Here is a 24507-nt window from a genome sequence, read left to right on the forward strand (position 1 = left end):
GCAAGATTTTCTGCGTTGAATTATTGGTTCTATTCACATGTGCCTTTATGAGGACTTTGAAAAACTTATTAGTCAGTAATTTTATACAGCTGTTACATATGTCTTCACTACATTAATTCACTGACAAAATCCTGTCAGCTAATTTTCTTCTAATTTCGTGTGTGTTTTCTAACAAAAGCTGACAAAAACTATCTTCAATTTTCCTGATATTTTAGATCTTAACCGGGCGGGTTGGCCGTGCGGTTAGTGGCGCGCGGCTGTGAGCTTGCATCCTGGAGAAGTTGGGTTCGAATTCCACTGTCGGTAGCCCTGAAGATGGTTTTACGTGGTTTACCATTTTCACACAAAGCAAACGCTGGGGCTGTACATTAATGAAGGCTACGGCCGCTTCCTTTCCAGTCCTAGGCTTTTCCAATTCTATTGTCGGTGCGATGTAAAAAAAAAATTGCACCTAACTTTCCCCCACAAGTACTTGGAAACATCATCTTTATCATATTTCTTCATTTCTACCTATGTGCAAATTTCCCATGCTGTAATCAATATCATAAGATGACAATACATCGCTACACTCAGCATGAAGAAACTTGCTACATGCCCAGCCCATGACATAATGGTCTGCATTTTCTTTTGGTCCTCAGAATTTCATCTAAATCTGCCTTTCTGCTCTTCACAGCCGACTGAGTACCGGTACATCTAAAAATCTATTAAATGCGTGGATTTAATAATAACAAAGTTTTAAAGAAAGTATGTTCACATAAATAGAAAAAAATACAGGCAAGTAAACATTAACAGGTAGGCCTATACTCACATAATTTTGTTATTAAGAAATCTGTAAAACGACTTGCAATCACTTTATCTTTTGTAATTAAAACACCCATACATAGCACAAATAACTCCTCTTCCTGCCTTTTACAAAACGGTGATACATAACAAGCACAAAACAATTTGAAGTACAAATGAGACACTTCTAATATACACAGCTGACAGCAGTAGCAAGTGTAGTTATCTCCTCGAACCGCTAGATGGCAGGCAGAAGCGGTGTCGCCAGTTTCTCGCAAGAGTTTCCACTATTATCATACTAAGCTATTTGGATATACTCACTTTAAAAAGTCATCCCCTTTGTCTCTCCTGTTTACCCCCTCTTAAGTGTATTTTTCACCGGGCGAGTTGGCCGTGTGGTTAGGGGCGTGCAGCTTTGAGCTCGCATCCGGGAGATAGTGGGTTCGAATCCCACTGTCGGCAGCCCTGAAGATGGTTTCCCACGCAGACAAATGGCGTTCTACAGGGTGACCCTCTTAGTCCTTTATTGTTTAATGTAGCTACCTATGATGTGGTCCAAGCGATAAAAGAGGTGACAAACGAAGTAACCACGTATTTATATGCCGATGATATGGTTCTTGGATCACACGATGTTAAAGAGCTACAAAAAGCACTGGATGCACTGGAGAAGTGGGCAGATATAAATGAATTGCAGGTAAACATCGAAAAGACTGTCTACATGATTTTCAGGAAGGGTGGACGAACATCCTCAAGTGACAAAGTGACGTACAAAGCAGAAACATTAAACGACGTGAACAGTTTTAAATATCTGGGCTTGACGATGCAGACGACAGCAAACTCCTTTAGACTTCATATTAGACTACGTGCTGCGGCAGCTATGAAAGCGATATTTGACATCAAGAATCTAAACAGACTATCTCTCAAGACGGCCATTACCCTGTTTGACGCAAAAATAATCCCTATTTTAACATATGGGCTGGAAATCATTTGGGATAAGCTAACAAAGAATGACCTACACATTCTAGAAAAAGTCAAAGCCCGATTCTTAAAGACAACCCTGTGTGTGTCTAGATTCACTAGATCAAGACTGGTTTATGAACTCGCAAAGGAGCCTTTCCTAATTGAAGACTTGAGATTCAAGCTTGCTCTACCTTATACAGACCAATGGAAGAAACTCCTGGACGAAAGAGTGGCCAAAAGGAATGATATTTGTCCCGAATTCTATACGACTGAAGCAATGACGAACAGAACATGGACCAATACAAACCAGGACCTCCGACATTTTATCAATTCAATGGCAATTCATGGATACCACTACAAACTCTGCAAAACCAGGATCTTTCATGAACCGGACGAGAGTTGTGTGTGTAAACTGTGTAATTTGACTTGTTCTCGTTACCATGTCGTGGAATGCTCTAAGAGAAATAGGCCTATAATTGACTTATGTTTAAATGACATGTAATCGCTTTATATACACAAATTGTGTGCTATTAAATTATATATTTTCACACCAGGCGAATGCTGGGGCTGAACCTTAATTAAGGCCACGGCCGCTTCCTTCCAACTCCTAGCCCATTCCTATCCCTTCGTTGCCATAAGACCTATCTGTGTCGGTGCGACGTAAAGCTACTAGGAAAAAAAATGTATATTTTCCAAAAACAAAATATACATGTTTCTTTATTTGTAAAGGAGATTACAAATACCTACCAATTTTCATGACTGTAACATCTTCAGTTTTTGACATTTGAGACCAACGAAAACCAGCCGGAAGAGGTCGATGCTGAAAAAAAGAAGAATTTATGAAGAATCGGCGGACTTCTACAAGCGAAAATATAAGCTCTCATCCATTTCTGTAACCGGTTTGATGTTAGGTGCTCGAGGAACAATACCTACATTTTTGTCAACTTCTGCAATACCTTTGGGCTAAATAGAGGTTTTATCTATAACATCGCCATTACCACACTCAAGAAGTCCATCATGATCTTCAAAAACCATGCTTGCGGACCTCATATAAATTTTTGGCATGCCTCACTCGACTGCCTACATGTAACATCCATACGATCACGTTATCTATTGTTCCATTATTGTTGTGAAGGTACTCTTTGTCTTTGAGCAACCTGCAGCTGTTGCAGGAAGATTGTATAATAATAATAATAATAATAATAATAATAATAATAATAATAATAATAATAATAATAATAATAATAATAATAATAATAATAATAATAATCCTCATAAAAGGTATTCAACCCATTTTTCACCTTCCTCCTCCCCGTAAGAGGATTTTCTGAAAAGACTTTAGATACACCCATTTTTAAAATTCACCCCCGTTTACCCCCTTAGCCACGGAATATCCAAATACCCTTCCTTTGTGAGCACCTACTTTGTAATACCTACTGAATCAGTCAGTCAGGACATGTTATTTTATATAATATATAGATAAACGTGCAGCACAGCACGTGTTACTTAATATCATTTGCAGCACTATGTCTTTGCATCGGATTCGCAATGCAGTTTCCATTAGAATTAAATTCCATTCTTTTTTCTCTTCATTTCATACTGAAATTAAAATTCGCGCAATGTGTGCGATAGCGGTAGTTGATTGGATGCGAGTAAGCGAACAATTTACACAATTCGCAGGTGTGTACGTGATAAAGAACATCTTTCGTGTAGTTATCTTTGATATCTGTCCTTGTGAAGGTCGTCTGCCGGGAGCACATCCTCTTTGACCGCGAGTACAGTGCTTAAAAGTGGTTGAATCAATCAGCTGTTACCGGTCTTTAATAGTAAATTTATTCATATTTTGCAGTCAAGGTTCCGTGCTCGTGTTGGAAAATGAGCCGAAAATTCTTCGTTGGCGGCAACTGGAAGATGAATGGAGATAAACCAACCATAGATGGTATTATCGAATTCCTAGAAAATGGGCCACTGGATCCTGATACTGGTAAGGACTTTGATGAACCGTATTCCTATGGTTATTATGTAAACACTATTTAACGCCCAGTTCATTGCCAGAAACTTTTGTGTTGAACAGAGGTGGTTGTCGGAGTGCCGGCATTATACCTGGAGTACGTCAGGGACCGTTTGCCGAAAAATGTTTGTGCTTCTGCCCAGAACTGTTACAAGGTTGCAAAGGGAGCATTTACAGGTAAGAACCTCCAAACTTTTGATATGAAGAGTAGGAAAGTTCGGGTTAATTCTCTTGCATCGGTTACAAACCGTTCTAGTAAATTTGAATAGGTTAATTCCTAACCCATAAGTGCAAGATATTCGTTCAGGACGAGGTTTACGAGGTTTTAATGGTGACGGTGGGGAAGAGGGGTCTGCAGTCTACAGTTGTTAAGATGGAACAGGAAAATGATAAAGGACCCTGCAGCATAAATGGCATTATTATAGCAAAAGATCAATTTTGGCATTATTTTCACTTCCTTATAATGATACAAACTTTGGGTTGCGGAGTGTCAACTTATATCGGAGTTAACAGGCAAAACTGTTTGAAATCTCCCCTAGGAACAATAATTTTCCCAACAAAAGGAATGTCGTAAATGACTTAAAATTCAAAACACAACTATATTTATGGAGTAAATTTAACCTCCTTTATTGATATCTTTTAGAAGATTATTCATACACATTAATTAATGACTACGGTACTTGCCATAGGGCTTCATTCCATATAATGAGCGATGCTAATCTAATATCGTTAGCTGCTTAGGAATTTAATTTTAATCCAGACACCAAACTTATTTAAATTTACAGGAATTTCAAATGCATGGTGCACTGTTCAATCGTTGGGCAGCAAAACAGCAACTATTTCTGTCCGCACTACTGATATAACATGAAACCCCAAACTGAAGCACTTTTGTATTAAGCATAGATATATAAATGTTTTTCCAGCGATTCTAGAACCACTGATGAAAAATGCATTCATGGCATTTGTGTTGTTAAATATGCACATAGAGGAGAATAACTTGTCTCCATTACAAAGGCATTTGCAAAACTTAGGGTACACTTCCATTCAGAGTTTCTCATTTTTTAAAATATCTTTTGTTAAGAAGAAAGCCATTTTCCCGTGTCGACTCAGTTAATGTAACTTTAAAGCTTTTCACTGTGTCGAACACCAAGTATGACATCTATAACATACCTATAATAAACACACTATTAAACAAAGAATGAAAAGCTTTAAAGTTATATTAGCCATTCAGAATCATCTAGAAGCAGTGCACGACTCTAATCCTCAGAGTTATATTTTCTAGAAATATAGCCAGCCATTGTCACTCTTTTGTCTACAGACGTGTTCAAATTATTAGACTAAAGACATTTTTGGTTAAATATGTATATTTATTACAATATTACATCCACATACATGTTACATTTGTACATTTAATACTTGGTGTGCATGCCCTTGTTCTTAATTAACAACTTTATCCTGTTTGGCATCGTAATTATTAACTTTTCACATGAGTTTTTAATTTCTTCGTCGTGGTGCCAAATTTCCTGTAGTTTGTTCATCAGATCTTGTTTGGTGGTTATTGTGAATTTTCGTATCCTTTGCTTGACAATAGCCCACAAGTTTTCAATAGGATTCATGTCAGGGCTATTCCCTGGCCAGGGTAACACTTTCAGCTGCTTTTCTTCCAAAAACTTGGAGACACTTTTGGCTTTGTGGCAAGGTGTCCCATCATGCATAAAAATGCTATCTTCATTTGGGAACCACTCACTTATTTGGGGAAAGAGTTCCTTTTCAAGGATTTGTTTATATTGATCTTGCCTCATTGTCCCTTCTACAATATGCAATCTGCCAGGCCCTTTCACAGACATCACACTCCATACCATAATTGATGTGGGATGCTTCACAAATTGTTGCACGCATTCGGACTTGAAGGCTTCCCCTCGCCTCCTACGAACATACTGGCTGCCTTCTTCCATCACAGAGAACACAGATTCGTCGCTGAAGCATACCTGAAGGATATGAACAGAATTCGAAATTAAAAATGATGCTAATATAATATTAGCACAGAAAACCTCAACAATTCCAAAATTCAAATTTGTATTTTTCGAATGACATCACAATTTGCATAACAATTTGGAGCACAAACTCTTAATTTTGTAATGTAATCCCCATTAATCTGTAGTAGAATTGTACATACCTTTGCCCAGTCCTCACTTGTCCACTCTTGAAGTTGTCTGGCCCACTGCAGTCTCTTGGATTTCATTGCTGGTGTGATTTTCTGTTTTTTCCTTGGTCGGCATCCTTTTAAACCAGCTTCAAACAACCTCCTCCTCACTGTCACAGGAGACACTTCAACACCAAAACCTTCTAGTTGATGGCACAAGTCAGTAGACATAAGTTTACGATTCAATGTTGCCATATTCACAAGTCGTCTCATTGTTCTCGGAGTAATTTTCCTCTTGCGTCCACACTTGTTTGCTCTCTTTGCCTCGTATTTACCACTTTCCTGGACTGAAAGTTTAATTCTGCTGACGGTTTTCTGTGATATTTTCATTTTGTTAGCTATTTCCTGCTGTGTATAACAGTTTTCAGCGATAAGTGCAGCCACAACTGCAGCTTTCCTAGGTGAAATGTCTTTTTTCCTTCCCATAACCTCACTTTCTTTTTCACGCTTGAAGAGTTATCCTTATATTAAACAAAATCAAGTTCACAGGCTTTATAATGTCTTGATAAGGTAGCAAGAGGTATGAAAAATGAAAACCAAGCCTAAGTTCACCAGACAAACACAAAATAACACCGTAAACGGAATGTCAAAGCATATGCACTGCAAGGTTACACTCATACAATTTGGAGGGAATCTGACAACTGTTGCCAACCGTGATAAAATATATTGATCTGCGAGTTGCCTGAAAGGGAAATGTCTTAGTATCAATCAAGAATGAATTAACCAGTAAAAATAATCAGGTATTATACTTTTCTCTCCTATTTTTATACCATGGAACTTAGGATTATTCAAAATATATTCTTTAGTCTAATAATTTGAACACGTCTCTTGTGATCTACCCTATCAAATTCCTTAAATAAATCAATCGTGATACAGTCCATTTGACCTCCTGAATCTTAGATATCTGCTATATCTTGCTGGAATCCTACAAGTTGAGCTTCAGTGGGATAACCTTTCCTAAACCCGAACTGTCTTCTATCGAACCAGTTATTAATAATACCAGTATAGTTGGTCCATTATTGGACATTATAAATTTTCCAGCTAACTCATTCCTGGTTGCCAGCATTTTGCCCTAGTGTGCTAAGTTGGGCTCATCAGTTGGTAAATAGCACACCTACCAAGACGCATGGCTAGTGCATACCATGGAGGCCACTGTGTAGGCTACTTAGAGCCACCAGCAGTGCCAATGCACTATGAGAGACTTTGTATCATTTTAAAAAATTGATGCCTGCCTGGCCATCAGATGATAAAGAATATAAAGAAAATATCTGTTCCGAATGAGTAAATTTATAATACCAATGTAGTTGGTCCGTTTGGACATTATAAATTTTCCAGCTAACTCATTCCTGGTTGCCAGCGTTTCGCCCCAGTGTGCTAAGTTGGGTTCGTCAGGTAAATAGCATACCTACCTAGATGCATGGCTAGTGTATCCGTGGAGGCCACTGCTTAGGCGAAATGGAGGCAACCAGGAATGAGTTAGCTGGAAAATTTATAATGTCCAATAGTGGACCAACTATATTGGTATTATAAATTTATTCATTCAGAGCAAATATTTCAGACTCCCTATGGGAATCAACATCTTTATCATCTGATGGCCAGGCAGGCATCAATTTTTGAAAATGAGACATTCTTTCATAGTGCATTGGCACTGCCGGTGCCTCCAAGTAGCCTACGCAGTGGCCTCCACGCTCTGCACTAGCCATGCTTCTTGGTAGGTGTACTATTTACGAATTGGTGAGCCCAACTTAGCACACTAAGGCGAAACGCTGGCAACCAGAAATGAGTTAGCTGGAAAATTTATATTGTAATGTCCAATAATGGACTAACTATATTGGTATTATAAATTTACTCATTCAGATAAATTGTCAGGTTCCCTATGGTAATCAACGTCTTTATCACTTGTTATTAATTTCGCAAACTTTTCTAATATAATCAGAAATAATGCTTTCCAAAAGCTTGCATGCAATGCATTCCAAACTGACTGACCTGTAATTTTCAGCTTTATGTTTATCACTCTTTCCTTTATACACAGGGGCTACTATTTCAGGTCAGACCATTTAGTTTAACAGCAAAGACATTGTATCTATAGTTTACCGTTCAATAGCTGATAATGAAATTAATCTGTGTTGAATTCTGGGAGTGATGACATATTCCATGAATTTCAGCCATTGGCAGCAGTAGTTGTAATCGTGGGAAATTTATGTTGCATGATTTATGATAACAGGTTAAAAGTAAATATATTTCTAGGGGCAGGTTGGTGAGTCCCTGACATTCCTAATGAACACATTACTCTCCAACAGGTAATAGCAAAGATTTAAGTTGACACTCTGCAGCTCAAAGTTTGTAACATTATAAGGAAGTGAAAATAATGCAAATCTTACTTGGAATTCCATTTAGAGAAGAGATGTATTCATTGCGATGTACAGGAATCCACCATCCCGCCTCCAGAAGTACATTTACTTTCATAACCTAATAAAGAGCAGCACCTGCCATTGTCCATGTTTGAAGTAGCTACTTGCATTCCTATTGGTCAGCATGAACAGAATGTGACATTTCCATCAATGCTGATAATTATATTGCGTTACCAACCCTGGCTGAATAAAAGTACAAAGAAAGAACACCATGTAAAGGAAACAATGTGAAATATACATTTACTTTCATAACCTAATAAAGAGCAGCACCTGCCATTGTCCATGTTTGAAGTAGCTACTTGCATTCCTATTGGTCAGTGTGAACAGAATGTGACATTTCCATCAATGCTGATAATTATATTGTGTTACCAACCCCGGCTTAATAAAAGCACAAAGAAAGAACACCATGTAAAGGAAACAATGTGAAATACACGACAGCAGTAATTTAATACAGTATAATACTTACGTTAATGCAGTATGCGCTGCTTTCGCCTTACAGAATGCTAGAGACCTAATAACTCTTTCGCGGCCCTAACCTGGGGGGCTTACACCCCCAGATCCCCTTTGCTTGGTCACAGTCCAATGCTTTTGTCGCTAATCGGACCTAACCAATCCAGACCAATCGCTTTGTCTCTAGCCAGACCTAACCAATCCAGACCAATTGCTTTCTTACTGACCTGAAATATATGTTAATTCATCTTCTGCACACTGTCCAATATAGAATGCGCTGCTGTCACTTTACTTGGCACTAGTTTGTTTCAAAATGAAGAGGTTGGCAGCATTGTTGGACCGACCGAGCACATACCCATGTTCTCGGCGAGAAATATACAAAGGACAGTCTTTCCGTGCGCAGCTGAATGTAGTGAGTATTGGGCTGCGAGGGGTCAACTGTTGATGTTATGCCACATGCTTCTCACCACACAATTATTCATAATTGTATTAAATACCATTCTCTATAGCCCTCCTTTAAAATGTGCCCTTTACATGAAAACATGCGGTCAGAACCACAAGAAATGGAATCACCTGGTTTTTTTTCTTTGCAAGAAACTGATAGTTGCAATTACCCCTGTGTGGATGTTGAGGGATCAAATGTTAATTACTTGCCCAAATTTTTTATATTGTGACGGAAAATGTGTGGCAAAACGTTTCGCTTCTCTGAAGGATGTTGCTGTGAAGGATGCTGTCAATTTCTCAAAAGTTGCCATTCTTAATTGAGCACTGTACTGAAATGTATTTAAAAGTTATAGAGCTTATACCTGGTAGTTCAAAAACATACGCTAGTGTCAGCGGATTAATGACTGAAGATTAAAGCCTGTTGCTTCAATTTTGTGTAGAATTTTTGAATTCCCTGCAACTAAGTAATTTGCCTCCACATATTCTTATTCTAAAACTTGGAGCCATCTGAATGTTTCCCAAGGGCTCCTAAACGCAACCAGATTAATGGTAAGAAATGTGTACAAAAATGTTTGAGTTGGAAATAATAAGTAGAGATAAAGTTGGGTGGAGAGCTCTAATCCATTACATGTAATAAATAATCCGTCGAGTTGATTTAACACCATCCGATAAAACATTTCCATTTTCTTTCAAGAGGCGCCATTTTCTAATTCATTTGGCATTTTGTATCACGATCAATAAAGCTCAAGGGGAAACACTGGAACATGTAGGTCTCTGTTTACCTCAGCCAGTTTCAGCCATGGCAAGTTATACAGGGTGGCGCACGAATAGTTGACACATTTGAAAAGCAAATATAAAATGCAACTTACGTACTATGTTGTTAAAATTTTGCTCACAGCTTCCCTGTTTCATGGAAATAACTATAGAGGTGACACTGCTGCTTTTTCTCCAAATGCCAGCATTCCAGTGAGCTTTCTGCCATGGCCGCCCACGGCCGACTCTCCGTTCAGCAGCGCGCCAAAACAGTTATCTTTTATGGCGACTCAAAGGAAATTTCGAGCTGTATTTCAGACTAGGTGGGCACAGCAAGGAACATCGTACTTCGCTTATACAGAAACTTTGAAGAACAAGGCAGTGTGAAGGAAGAAAAGCGACCACGTGCACCAGCAGTTCGGTCTCCCGAAAACATCGCTGCGCTGAGGGACGCCATGCAGCGTAGCCCACACAAGTCAACACGGGGAGCTTCAAGATAAAGTGGAATATCGCGCTATTCAGTTCAAAGAATGTTATACGGTGACCTTCAATTGGTACCTGTACAAAATGACTGTACTACACAAGCTAACAGATCTACTCAGACAGGAAAGTTTGCAGTACGCCTTATGGACTCAAAGATGAATTACCTTTTAACACTTGGTTCTCTGATGAAGCTTATTTTCATCTCAACGGGGCACTTACTTAATAAACAAAATGTCCGGTTTGGGGCTACAGAAAAACCGGACATTATTCACGAAAAAAACACGTATGGGGGGAAAAGTTAGTCTGTGTGTAGGTCTGTCAAGACATGGGTTAAATGGACCAGTTTTCTTCAGACAGACAGTTTTTTGCATAGCGATAGGACATGCTGTGGAATGGATTCATGCCTCAAATTCACGCTATCCCTCTTCATATACAGTAGTTGGTGCAAGATGCTGCAACACCTCACACTGCTAACGATATTCTTGAGTTTTTGAGGGGAGTATTTGGTGTACCCACAGTACAACGATAATGGCGGATTCTTCTGGCCTCCATAAAGCCCATGTGTAAATCCTTGTGATTCCTTTTAATGGGGATATTCGAAAGAAAACCTTTTTGCTCCAAGACCTCAAAGCCGCATGGAAATGCGTGCTCGGATCGTGCAGCTCTGCAGTGAAATTCATGAAGACCTGTGCCGTAGTCATCAGAAATACGCGTACTCGTCTCGAAGAGGTTGTCTGCCGCAGTGGAGGCCACATTGAACATGTGATATAGTGAAATGTATTTCCAGGGTCCAAGATGCCTTTGTCTAAAATTTCATTAGTGTTCTATGAAAAATAAATTTTTTATTCTAAAATTAAATGTCAACTATTCGTGCGCCACCCTGTATGATGCAACATCAAGAGTGATTTTTCAATGCCCTTAAAGTTGCAACAGTGCCAAAAAGTAATCATACAGAGAAAATCCTTCACTAAATATTTACCCAATTCACCGTCATGTTTTGACGGGTTTCATCTAGTATACATTATTTTACTTTTAAGAATGATGCCTTATTTTGTTTCATTTTTATTACCGGTACATTTGAATTATGTTTTAATCATTTAATAAAAATAAGGCATTGCAATTTAGATCCATTGATTATTTATAATTCATAATCATTTTCCTCATCATCATTTTAATCCTGGTCAGTGGGTAAATTTTAAATGTAAAGATATCCTTTAATTTTATCTTGTGCCATCAGAGGCTGATGACTTAGATGTTAGGTCCCTTTAAACAAAAGCATCATAATCATCATATTGAATACAGTAGTATCAAGAATAGTTTGCATGGTAACATACAGAAGATCCAGAAACCTGATCTCGGCCATATGTCAGATAGCCCACCTGGTGATCATGATCGTAAAGGTGTCAAGTCTTTGACCTGACACTATGGTTAGGTGCTTTGAGTTCCGTTGGTGAAAAAAGAAATTGTCATCAAGAATGTTGGTCAGCAGGATTGGGGAGTTAGTTGTATACAATTCCTAATCACAAGATTGCGTGCCAAAAGCCTGGGTTAAATTACAAAGCTCTCCACACTGCTCATATAGAGTGAGGCCACATGACTGTTGATGGTGATTTGTTAATCAGAGTGGGATGTTATTAGAAAAGCGACTGGAATTGATCAGATTTCTGGAGATATACTAAAGACAATGGGTTGGGATATAGTACCATATCTGAAGTTCTTATTTGATTATTGTTTGGTCGGAGGAGCTATACCAGATGAATGGAGAGTTGCTATTGTAGCCCCTGTGTATAAAGGAAAGGGTGATAGACATAAAGCTGAATATTACAGGCCAGTAAGTTTGACAGGCATTGTATGTAAGCTTTGGGAAGGCATTCTTTCAGATTATATTAGACATATTTGTGAAATTAATAACTGGTTCGATAGAAGGCAATTCAGTTTTAGGAAAGGTTATTCCACTGAAGCTCAACTTGTAGGATTTCAGCAAGATATAGCAGATATCTTGGATTCTGGAGGTCAAATGGACTGTATCGCGAATGACCTGTCTAAAGCATTTGATAGGGTGGATCATGGGAGACTACTGGCAAAAATGAGTGCAATTGGACTAGACAAAAGAGTGACTGAATGGGTTGCTATATTTCTAGAAAATAGATCTCGGAGAATTAGAGTAGGTGAAGCTTTATCTGACCCTGTAATAATTAAGAGGGGAATTCCTCAAGGCAGTGTTATCGGACCTTTATGTTTTCTTATATATATAAATGATATGAGTAAAGGAGTGGAATCGGAGGTAAGGCTTTTTGCGGATGATGTTATTCTCTATAGAGTGATAAATAAGTTACAAGATTGTGAGCAACTGCAGCGTGACCTCGAAAATGTTGTTAGATGGACAGCAGGCAACGGTATGTTGATAAACGGGGTTAAGCGTCAGGTTGTGAGTTTCACAAATAGGAAAAGTCCTCTCAGTTTTAATTACTGCGTTGATGGGGTGAAATTTCCTTTTGGGGATCATTGTAGGTATCTAGGTGTTAATATAAGGAAAGATCTTCATTGGGGTAATCAGATAAATGGGATTGTAAATAAAGGGTACAGATCTCTGCACATGGTTATGAGGGTGTTTAGGGGTTGTAGTAAGGATGTAAAGGAGAGGGCGTATAAGTCTCTGGTAAGACCCCAACTAGAGTATGGTTCCAGTGTATGGGACCCTTGTGATGTTTGGGACATCACTGCATGTTTTCAATTATTGAACTATATAATTAATTGATAAGAGGTATATATTTAATAACTGATAGGTCATGTTTAAATTAATATATATATATAGGGTTTTATCATCCATTTCAGTCATCATTTCATTTCTTTGTATCGCGGCTATAACGTATTCTGAACGAACAAATTATTGGGTAAAGTATTTCAACATCATTCGTATTTATAACTTGCAGTAAATTTTTCAATAGCCGCTGTGAGGTGACCAGAGTCAGCAGGCTAAATTCAGCACATTTCCAGGAAAAGTACGTCATCTAGGTTACGAGAGATCTTGCCCTCTCCACCTCATGAAGAGACAGTTGATACATTATAAACGCCCACTTTTCATAATGCGCGACCTGACGCGTTATTTCAGCGGGAAAGTTCAGCCTATGTGAATGAACGTAATGAAGCAACGTGATGGATTCACAGCAATACATTGGAGAAGGGATAAAACCTCGAATCTTACTGGACCATGTGATATGGTTGATGGAAGGAGACTTTTGAACCGATATATACCCGCTGACAAGAGCTGGAAGGGAGATTCGGACACTCTTATTCATAATCGTGAGCAGATTGTCACTTGTATTCGGACATTCTGATTCTCACTCTTGGAAGACACTCTTACTACGATTCTATGTCTACACATCGGAGAAGATTTTAACTTAGTTCACTTCGCATCTGAGTATATACTACTCAAAAGTTACTCTCATTGGGAATTGTTATCTCAATGACTGGAGGTAGTCAACGGGAGACCGGTTTTGACTAGTATAGGGGAGGAGAGCTTTTATTATGAATTTAGCTACGCTACTGTTCCGTAATACGGAAGAATACAAGTGTATTCTCTCCATGAACATAACCCATGGTGGTTTTGCACTTAAAAGTAGGACTCGTTACGACTTTATGTAAAGAGTAAAGTAGGAAGTGTTAAAGACAGGAAATGTAGAAGTAGGACTGGAATCCAACAACAGATGAGGCAGCCTGTACGAGAGATCCACCCATCTTCAGCTTCAAGACAACAGAGTCTACATATGGTGAGCTTACGGCATAAGTTACTGCAAGTCTTCGCGCAACAGTTCATTTTTAGAATTAATGTCATTCAATTTTTCTTTTGCTTCCGTAAGTTCAGATTTCGTTAATACGCCGTTACGTCATGTTTTTCATCTTAATAAATAGCTGTTTTAATTGGTATTTTATGAAATTATTATTAATGATCCTTAAATTCCAAGTTAGTGTACTTAATGATTTGTGTTCCGTTCACCTCACCCCTGGGAGTTTTTTGAGTCTCATTACGTATTATTATTATTATTATTAATTATCAACTTTCGTTTTCAAGCCATAAGCTTGAAGACTGGCGTCCTTGGGATACTGTTTATGGAGAAACAATGACATATCATTTATTTATTTTAATATTAAAGTGACCCGCCATGTTATAATTTTGTCAAACATCTGTGGGCCAAGTGGGTACGTCACACCCTCACCAGGATTACCTGATTCAAGAACTGGAAAAAATCCAAAGAAAAGCAGCTCGATTTATTCTGGGTGATTTCCGACAAAAGAGTAACGTTACAAAAATGTTGCAAAGTTTGGGTTGGGAAGAATTGAGAGAAAGAAGAAAAGCTGCTCGACTAAATGGTCAGCAGAGAGATGGCGTGGAATGACATTAGTAGACGAATAAGTTTGAGTGGCGTTTATAAAAGTAGAAAAGATCACAATATGAAGATAAAGTTGGAATTCAAGAGGACAAACTGGGGCAAATATTCATTTATATGAAGGGGAGTTAGGGATTGGAATAACTTACCAAGGGAGACGTTCAATAAATTTTCAATTTCTTTGAAATCATTTAGGAAAAGGCTAGGAAACAACAGATAGGGAATCTGCCACCTGGGCGACTGCCTTAAATGCAGATCAATATTGATTGATTGATTGATTGATTGATTGATTGATTGATTGATTGATTGATTGATTGATTGATTGATTGATTGATTGATTGATTGATTGATTGATTGATTGATTGATTGATTGATAATGACTTGAGCAGACCACTTGGTGTTGGTTATTCAACAGGAGTAGGCTTTGCACCAACACTAGGTTTCACCCTCTCCCTCATCACCACCACTACTGCACACTACATGACACTTAACATGCAGTCTTCACACTGGACACAGAAACACATTTATTAAAGGTTTCTGGTCAGTTCGCTTTGTTGCTACCTGAATCTTGAGTCCTGTTTGAATGTATGTGTTTAGTTCAGAAATAAGAAACCATTAAAACATTTCCTTAAGCATACATATCGTGTAGTGTCAGACTTGGAATAGAACAAGTATTTACGTAGAGTAGTTGGTGAGTAAAGAAGAGAACATTACATGATAGACTTGTAATAGTTGTAAAGATGGTAGTGAGGATTAATGTTTCTAGGATTAATAGAAATTGATAATCATCCCTTAGTAGTTGCAAGTCTTAAATGAGAAATGTTTCATAATGCTTTCTTATTTCAGGTGAAATCAGTCCAGCCATGATCAAAGACATTGGCCTTAACTGGGTAATTTTAGGTCATTCAGAAAGGAGAAATATATTTGGAGAAGATGATGAGGTAAGTGCTACTTTTAATGTATTAGGGACTGACTTTCAGAAGAAACAGTCATTTTCTAAGAACTACATTGAAAATACATTCTCTGTATAAGCTTTCTAATAAGAAAATATTTTCTTTACTTCTTTGATTTCTCATGGAGACAATAATTATGGTCACTTTTTACTGTTTGAGTTGATCTAGAGCTATTTTAGACGTTTGTCTATAATAATTTGGTGTTGAGAATATTCTATCACTGACTGAAGGTTCTCCTCCCCGTATGGCTTGTGTGAGCTAATGTCACATGCATTACTATGAACAAAATGTGTTTGTTTCCTGTATTTTAATGGACTCCGGTAGGCAGTCAGTTGAAAGATTTATTGAAAAAATAATTCTCTGATGTTAGAACTCTATCTTGCCACGGTGTTCAGTTATCAAGACTGGAAATATGTGAAACATACAAGTGAATATATAGTGTTATATTCTGCAGAAAGAAAGATAGAAAGAAAGAAGCATACGGTTTCTGTAAGATTTGAGAATTTGCCATGAAAATAGTTTACTTGTCTACAATGCATAGCACAGTCATCATTATTGTACATCCACTCCTGCAATCTTCATATGGCTATAAATTAGCCTCTACCATTTGTTTCTGTCCACCCATAGTGGCTGTTCCAGTTTCTGTTGTCATCCTCAAGAGTTTCTCCGTATTTGTTTTTCTAGATGTCTTTTGGTTGGGACAGTCTGATCAAGGTATGTTTTTGAGTCCTGTCTGGAGCCATTCTTTTCATATTGCCATACCACTTCAGTCTAAACAGTTCTAATGTTCAGTTGCTCATCAGTATATGTTTAGTACAGAGTGACTTTCCAGAATGGAGGAAAAGATCCATCCCAGAGCAGTAGAATTGTGAAACAGTTTTTGTTCAGTTGCTTGTATGATAGTGTTATAAGGACAAGATGTAGCTATTTAAATATTTGAACCACAGTAACATGTTCAGTTTCAAAATCATCAGTAAAACGAGTGACAAAAATTTTAAAATTAAAAATCTTCAGAAATTGGGAAATAACAGACAATATTAGAAAAGATATTAAATCAATAATATAAGTTTAATTGCACTGGATAATAATTCTTAACAAGTTGTCAATATGCTTCAACACTGCGAGTGTGGATGTTGGTTCTGCACACCACGCATTGTCTGGATGGGGTCTTCTTTGTGGGGTTGGGTCAAATCCAACAAAATGGGCCCACTTTACAGCCTGCATCTTATTGGGGAAACACCCTCTTGTGATCTACCTCGCCTAGGGTACTCACGTAAACTTATACTTTCTATTATCAAGGGATGTGGGTTCCAGAGGGAGTTGCCTAAGTAACATTGGAGCTACACCACTAGTCCCAGAAAAAGTTTTTTTGGTGGTTTGCTGCTCTGTTCCCCCCATTTCCTCTGTTAATTTTTCATCTTTTTGGCATGACTAGCACCCAGCACTGCAACATTATAGTCATCGCTATCACTCAGAATTTTCTGATTCACTGTCACTTTTCTCGGATCCGACTGTTACTATCACCACTGATACTAAATAAATCTTCACAATTTGAAGTTTCTGATGAACTTTCATTATCACTTCTGTTCAGAATATCCAAAACATTACCGCTAGCTAACAACTGGCTTCTATGGGCCATGTTTACTGCTCTATGGCTAAATGGTTAGCGTGCTGGCCTTTGGTCACAGGGGTCCCGGTTTTGATTCCTGGCAGAGTCGGGAATTTTAACCATCATTGGTGAAACCTGCAGGCACGGGGCTGGGTGTGTGTGTGTTGTCTTCATCATTTCATCTCCATCACAACGCGCAAGTCGCCTACGGGTGTCAAATCAAAAGACCTGCACCTGGCGAGCCGAACATGTCCTCGGACACTCCCAGCACTAAAGGCCATACGCTATTTCATTTCACTGCTCTGATCATCTATTCACCTTCGATGGAGACAAACACAATGGGGAAGGATTTCAAGGTTGATTATAATGCGAACTGGTCAAGATAATCAAACACAATCTCCATTGCTAGAAAGAGCAACTCTTCCTCTTTCCAGTAGTATATAACGTCAGTGCCATCTTGTGGCGAAACATCTGAAATACATGCTCAAAGCTACTAAAGCTCAGCACCATGGCTGTGAGCTGCTAAGGTACGTTGTGTCCTGCGAACTATCGCATAGCTGGGAGCCATAAGTATGTGCCAATGAGCCAGTAATATGCCATGGTTGTACTTAATGTGTATGGACGTAATTGTTACAAAGGGTTCCTGGAATTATTTGCTAGCAACAGTAGCAATAATTACTTTTATTTCCTATAAGACTGAATTATGCAAAGAAATTCAATTCTGGTACTGAGTTGGCCACCTGGTTTGCATATCGCCTAACCACGTGTTTAAACTGTCAAAGTTCCGAAATGTAAAGAAGTTACATGTAATGTAACGAAGTGCCAAACAAAACTGCATTAAACAGTATTAACAATTGTACCAAAAGTAGTCAATAACACACCACCTTTTCTTACAATTTGCTTTACGTCGCACCGACACAGATAGGTCTTACGGCAATGATGGGATAGGAAATGGCTAGGCGTGGGAAGGAAGCGGCCATGGTCTTCATTGAGGTACAGCCCCAGCATTTTCCTTATGTGAGAGTGGGAAACCATGGAAAACAATCTTCAGGGCCGCCAACAGTAGCATTCAAACCCACTATCTCCCGAATGCAAGATTGCAGCTGTGTGACCCTAACTGCTTGGTACCTCCAGTTTTCATGGTATTCCAGTCATTTTTAAAAACGTGCATGTTGGTGACCCTACTTATGGCACAAATAACTGTAAATTGCCTAATTCTGAGTTTAAAAAAAAAAAATGTAAAATGCTGGTAACGTTTTCTGTTCCTAGTGAATTGCTGAATAATAAAATTTGTTTTGCAGTAGCAAAAATTTGGACTTTATTTTTTTTAACATTAATTCTCTGTAACTCTCTAAGACTTTTATTTTTTAATACTAATTCTTTGTATCCCTCTAAGGCACTAAGACGTCACCGAACGCACGATAAACACAACACGGTATTGTGAAAGAAGTTTAATTTTTTTTCTCTAGATTTCCAGAGTTACAGTGTAAATTAATTTTAGCCATTCTTCTACTCTATTTTTGTGTGACAATATACAAACATGTAGAGAGTAAACTTAAAATTGTATTGAAGATTGTGTTAAAAATAAAGTCCAAAATCTTTACTAAAGGCACCTGTTTCCTGTCAAATGTGGTAATTTATGACATCTACAAATGGAAATCTCAGAATGTAGGACATTATCCCAGTTCATTGCATATTGTGCAGTCATTTACTGGATGTGTTTAGACATATTACAGAGGTTTGTGTGAAGGATCATAATTCATTGTATGATATTTTGTACTAGCATGTACCCACGGCTTTCCTCGCGTTTATTAATTCAAGCGTTGGATGTGTTTGAATAATTTCTTTAAAAACCGAATAAAAAACATTATTTATTAACACACATCCTTTTTACATATATATATTGTATGAATTGCATTTTAAATTTTTAATTATATTGTTACAATATAAAAGACCATATTGTATATAAAACAAACTTACTTTTTCCTTATACAGCTTCTGGATAAAGTATATTAAGTGCCCTTCCGTTTGGAGCCAGAATGTATGGAGTGTTTGCCTTTCCAACTCTTGAACAACCTCATACAGTTGACTATGGGAGAATCACGGTTTCCGAAGATCGAGTCGTACAACTTTAAGCGATTGTTCTTGTGCCTTGTTGATGCACGCAACGAAACTCTAACGAACAGGGAACTGCAGACATCTTAATTAAAACTGTATATCCGAAGGAATTATTTGAATCCCGGAAATGAATACTACTTCATGATGGTGGCTTCAGTAATATTCGGCATGAGTTTCTTGACTGAGAGTCGTGTCCCATAATTGAAATGATAAAAATAAAATAATTAATAAAGGCAGGTCTTTACCTGTATAAAGACTCATCCTAGAATAAGCCTCTGTTGACAATTTCAGATCTCTGCCTGCCATAGATTTGGCTGGGCATCGCACATACACAGATAAAAGCTGCATGTTCATGGCGTTTACAACTACACTTCTCGGACCAAGAATTGCACTTTGACACAGCCATGCGTGAAAATTTTAAGTGAATGAAATGAATGAAATAAATAATTGAAACGATTAAATATACTAAAATAATGCTTTACCTCTCTAAAAATACATCTAAGAATATGTGCCTGTTAACAATTTCAGATCTCTGCTTGATGTAGATTAGGCTGGTCATCGCGCGCGCGCGCACACACACACACACACACACACACACACACAGATAAACAGTTCCGGATATTACTTAATGAATATGGCTCCTCGTGTCGGAGACCGAAAATGGCTTCCTACGCCATGGCTCCTTGACTTTTGTTCTCTACTTATGTGCGGTGCGTAGCGACAGTGAATCGATTCATTTAATCCTGTACAGCACGTTGGATTGTCATATCTCAGCACACGTTTTCTGACGGTTTTTCGTTCATAACTCACCAACAAAAGCAAAAACAAAAATTCCGGCTTCGAGGTGCTTTCGGAGCCCCTTCCATCTACTGCGTTCAAAATTTCAGATCTCTGCGTGCCGTAGATTTGGCTGGGCATCAAGTGCACACAGACAAACACTTCCTTTTATTATTATAGATCATCATCATTTTTCAGCTCCAGTTTCCCGGGTGTGGTGTACAAACGCTCGCCACTTCTTCCTGTCTAGGTATAGTTTCTGTTCCTCTATGTCCTCCCACGTGGCATTCCTCTTGCTGACCTCCAGTTTCACTGTGTCTGTCCATCTATTCCTTGATCTCCCTTCTGGCCTCTCCCCTTTCACTTCTATGTCAAAGTAATTCCTCTTCCATCATTTTGTCCCAGTCCAGGTTTCTTCTTCTTGCATCAAGAGAAGAAAGGCGGGGGAAAAGTATTGTGAAAATTGGTGGTCGAAGGAGTGAATTAATGCAGAATACAAGGCTGGACATGGAGATTAGCAGGAGGGTGCAACAAGGTAATGCATTCTACCAGAGTGTAAGAAACCTTATCTGGAATAAGGAAGTATCAAGGAAGATGTACAAAATGTATTATGCACCCATATTGACATATATGGCTCAGACCTGGACAGTGACAAGTAGGGAGGAGAGTAGAATTCAAGCCAGCGAAATGAAATACCTAAGAAGTATGATAGGAAAGGCAAGGAAAGAAAGAGTGAGAAACAAAGATGTTAGATATGGAAGTTGGAACAGAAAACTTGAATGAGAGAATTGATGGTTTGGGCATGTAACAAGGATGAAAAAGAAAAGAAAACCAAAACAAATGACTGAGATGAAGTTTAAGGGAAAGAGAGCAAGAGGGAGACCTAGAACAAGATAGACCAATTCAAGAAAGAGGAGTGCAAGAAGAAGAGCAAGCCTGGACTGGGACAAAATGATGGGAGAGGATTGGTGGGAGGAGAGAGGAAGGTGAAGTGCCATAAATGGCCTGACTAGACAGAAGCTGGATAAGGGGACAAGAGGAGAACTATGACATAATTGCCTTCGTTCCTTACTCAGAAGAGTACAGAAAATGACACTTTACTGTACTGTAATTATTTTCCGTACTGTTCTATTAGAAATCGTCTCTGATGGGTTGAACTCCACTTCACAGTAATGTAAACAGGGATAACCCGAGAGGTTATGAATCAGAGAACACCTAGCTTAATCTCGTTGAATTGTTTCTCTGCCTGATTGCAGCATTGTGGTTCCATACCCATCTAGAGCAAAAACAGCATCTCTGCATTCCCAACAAGGATAACCCGAGAGGTTATGAATCAGAGAACACCTAGCTTAATCTCGTTGAATTGTTTCTCTGCCTGATTGCAGCATTGTGGTTCCATACCCATCTAGAGCAAAAACAGCATCTCTGCATTCCCAACTCAAGTAATGTCACCATCACCATGTTGACTCTGTGTAGGTTAATCCATTTCCAACATAAATATCACATATATTACAGTATGTCATAAACTTTGTATTACCTTCATTAATCCAGGACCAGGTGACCATGTTTGTCTCTGATAGCTTAGTGGGCTGTTCACTGCTTAAAATAAAATTAATTTTGATGTTTTATTACCACAGAACTCTATGAACACACCTCTTATATATTTCTTAACTACATACAACAAAACAAAACAAGTCACTGCATGAGTCAAACGTGGATAATTTGGGTGACAACGTGTCAAAACGCTTTATAATTAAATATTTAATTTAAAATAAGTAAATTCACCATTGTATGAAATAAAATATTGTACGTAACAGCCACTAAAGTGATAAGTTTATGTTACTAGTTTCGAAACATAACGTAAAAGATCACTTTCTGTGGCAGTTACGTAAATAACTATTTCATTCTTGAACAGGAAAGCAATAGAGATGTAATAAGAGACTCCAGAACCATGATCTCCTTAAAAAGGCTGGGAAATGTCCTCGCTGTAGGGTGCTGCGTTTGATGTGGAGATGGAATAACATCGCTGCTCATCTCGGCCATGTCCTTCACTGCAGGAAGAGTAAGAATTACAACTCATAAACTTCATTTTCAGTTCTGTATTGACATTGATATTTGTGCAAAATTCTTTCAGCAAAGTACAAAAAAACGTATTGATTGGTGAATTGTCAGAGGCCTGCTATTCGGCGAAAGAGGCATCCTCCCGAGTCAGACGTTGACCTTATTACAAAATTTGAAAGTTCCATTCAGCAAAATAAAAGAATAGTAATACACATTCTGAGGGAGTCTCTACAAATTCATTTTCATCTCTACTTGAGAACGTGATTAAACATTCCTCGCCCACCCCCCCTGTGGAAAAAAAAAAAGCATTAAAAATTATAAATTTCCACTTTTTGATGTTTTTATATTCTATTGAAATTGTAACCTTGACTGTATTCCGGATCCAAATGTTTACTGTCATTGGAGGATGGACGATTTATTATTTCTTTAAGAAACCTCTCTCTTTTTATTATTAGGTTCACCTATTCAGTACAGAAAATAAGGCTATTGAATAGATGAACCTAATAATAAATTATCTCCTAAGAATTTTGCACAAATATTGGAAGAGTAAGAAGACTGTCTTTAGCCCAAGGCTTTACAAATTCACATATATTGACACAGTGCCATCACAGTTGAAAATGTCTTTTTCTTCATAGCACTTGCAAATTTTGGGCAGCTATTTTTTCCACTCCCAACACAGTGAACTGAATCCAGTTCACTGCATTTTTCAAAGTAAGGTGTATTTAACCATAACTTTTCAAGCCAAGTTACAGATGCTTTAAATTGTGAAATCCTTGTTCTTCAGCAATTTCAAGTGATTTTTCACAGGTGAGAAGCTCGCTCACCAGCAAAATTTTAATTTGATGGTTTGATACCTTTTTCCTTTCCCAAAATTCCACTTATTTGTGTTAATTTTCATGGACGTTATTCATTTCAGCTGTTTTCCTTTAAAGTTAGTTATTCAATATCACCCCTCTGTGGGTGGGGTTGGAGCATGGGATGGAGACCCTGATCCCCCGTATCCCAGTCCCCCTGTGGATGGCACACAAGAGTTACACGGGTCAGTCTAACTCTATGCATCTCCTGCTTGTTTACTAGGCATTTATTCAGCGCTTGTAATAAGGTGAAACATATATGGTTGATGGTGGTATTTCAACTATGGCAAATCTTGAAATGATGCTTGTTTGCTTTTTGTTTAAAGGGGCTTTTCATCTAGGTCATCGGCCCCAATCTTGAAATGAAATGGAGAACGGAGAGTTATCAATATTGTCAAACAGGAGTGGGAGGTGACTCATTCATTCACATATTCATTCTACATAGTGGAAACACTAAATACCTTTTATGTGGCCTTGTCATTTTAAATTTAAAGGAACAGTCTGTGGAATGCCACTGTAATTGAAAACCCAGGCAAGTCATTTGACATTTAAAAGGGGAATTTTCCACACAGTTTATCAACTTTGCAGAGCTCAAGCACATTCCTGATTTATTTGTTAAACCTTTTTCTTTGTCAGATGAAGACGTTCATACACCTTGTAGTTGGAGCTCGTTAACCCATTCCCGTACAAAGACAGATCTCTCCGTCCGAGCTGTGCTTTGTCTTCTTGTACTAAGACGGAGAGATCAGTTCTGGTACTGCACGTTTATGAACGCTGTCTTGCTTATCAACTTCGTATTAGTACGAGAGCTTCTCCATAGATGACAGAAATATACAATTTCCTTGGAATATTCATTGTTAAAATAATGCGAGCAAGTTGAACATCTCGTATCTAAGCATCCGTGACTTTGACGCATGTGTTTCAAAGCAAAACAAGGAAGAAGAGATACTCCAATTTTTAGAAGAAAGTGACATAGAACTCAATGTAAGTGATGAAGATTGGGTTGGAAATGACAGTAGTTCGTGTGACAGTGATGACTTTGTCAGTGACAATGAACAAATACTCTTTTACCGGCAAGAATGCCACTGAATGTCAGGCTTGCCGGCAATGTATCACCAGCTGTTTCTGATTGTATTTCGGACGAAAATAAGTAGCGATGGGAGCACGTAATTCTCCATGGAATAGTATTTGCAGTGTTGTTGGCGAAATTGATGCTGTAATTCAGAGACACGAGAAGCTCATAGTAAATTAG

General features: G+C 38.2%; 1 protein-coding gene across 1 annotated transcript in view; it reads left to right on the plus strand.

Annotated features, from left to right (window-relative positions):
* The first annotated feature begins 3473 nt into the window (after positions 1-3473).
* Positions 3474-24507, plus strand: part of Tpi (triose phosphate isomerase) — a 43420-nt gene continuing 22386 nt past the window's right edge. Inside the window, exons 1-3 of the mRNA XM_067150370.2 lie at positions 3474-3724; positions 3815-3928; positions 15730-15824. Of these exons, the coding sequence (XP_067006471.1) occupies positions 3616-3724; positions 3815-3928; positions 15730-15824 (318 nt within the window). The 5' untranslated portion in view covers positions 3474-3615. The remainder of the gene's footprint in view (positions 3725-3814; positions 3929-15729; positions 15825-24507) is intronic.

Source organism: Anabrus simplex, chromosome 6 (assembly GCF_040414725.1).
Source record: "Anabrus simplex isolate iqAnaSimp1 chromosome 6, ASM4041472v1, whole genome shotgun sequence".
Taxonomy (NCBI): Eukaryota; Metazoa; Arthropoda; class Insecta; order Orthoptera; family Tettigoniidae; genus Anabrus; species Anabrus simplex.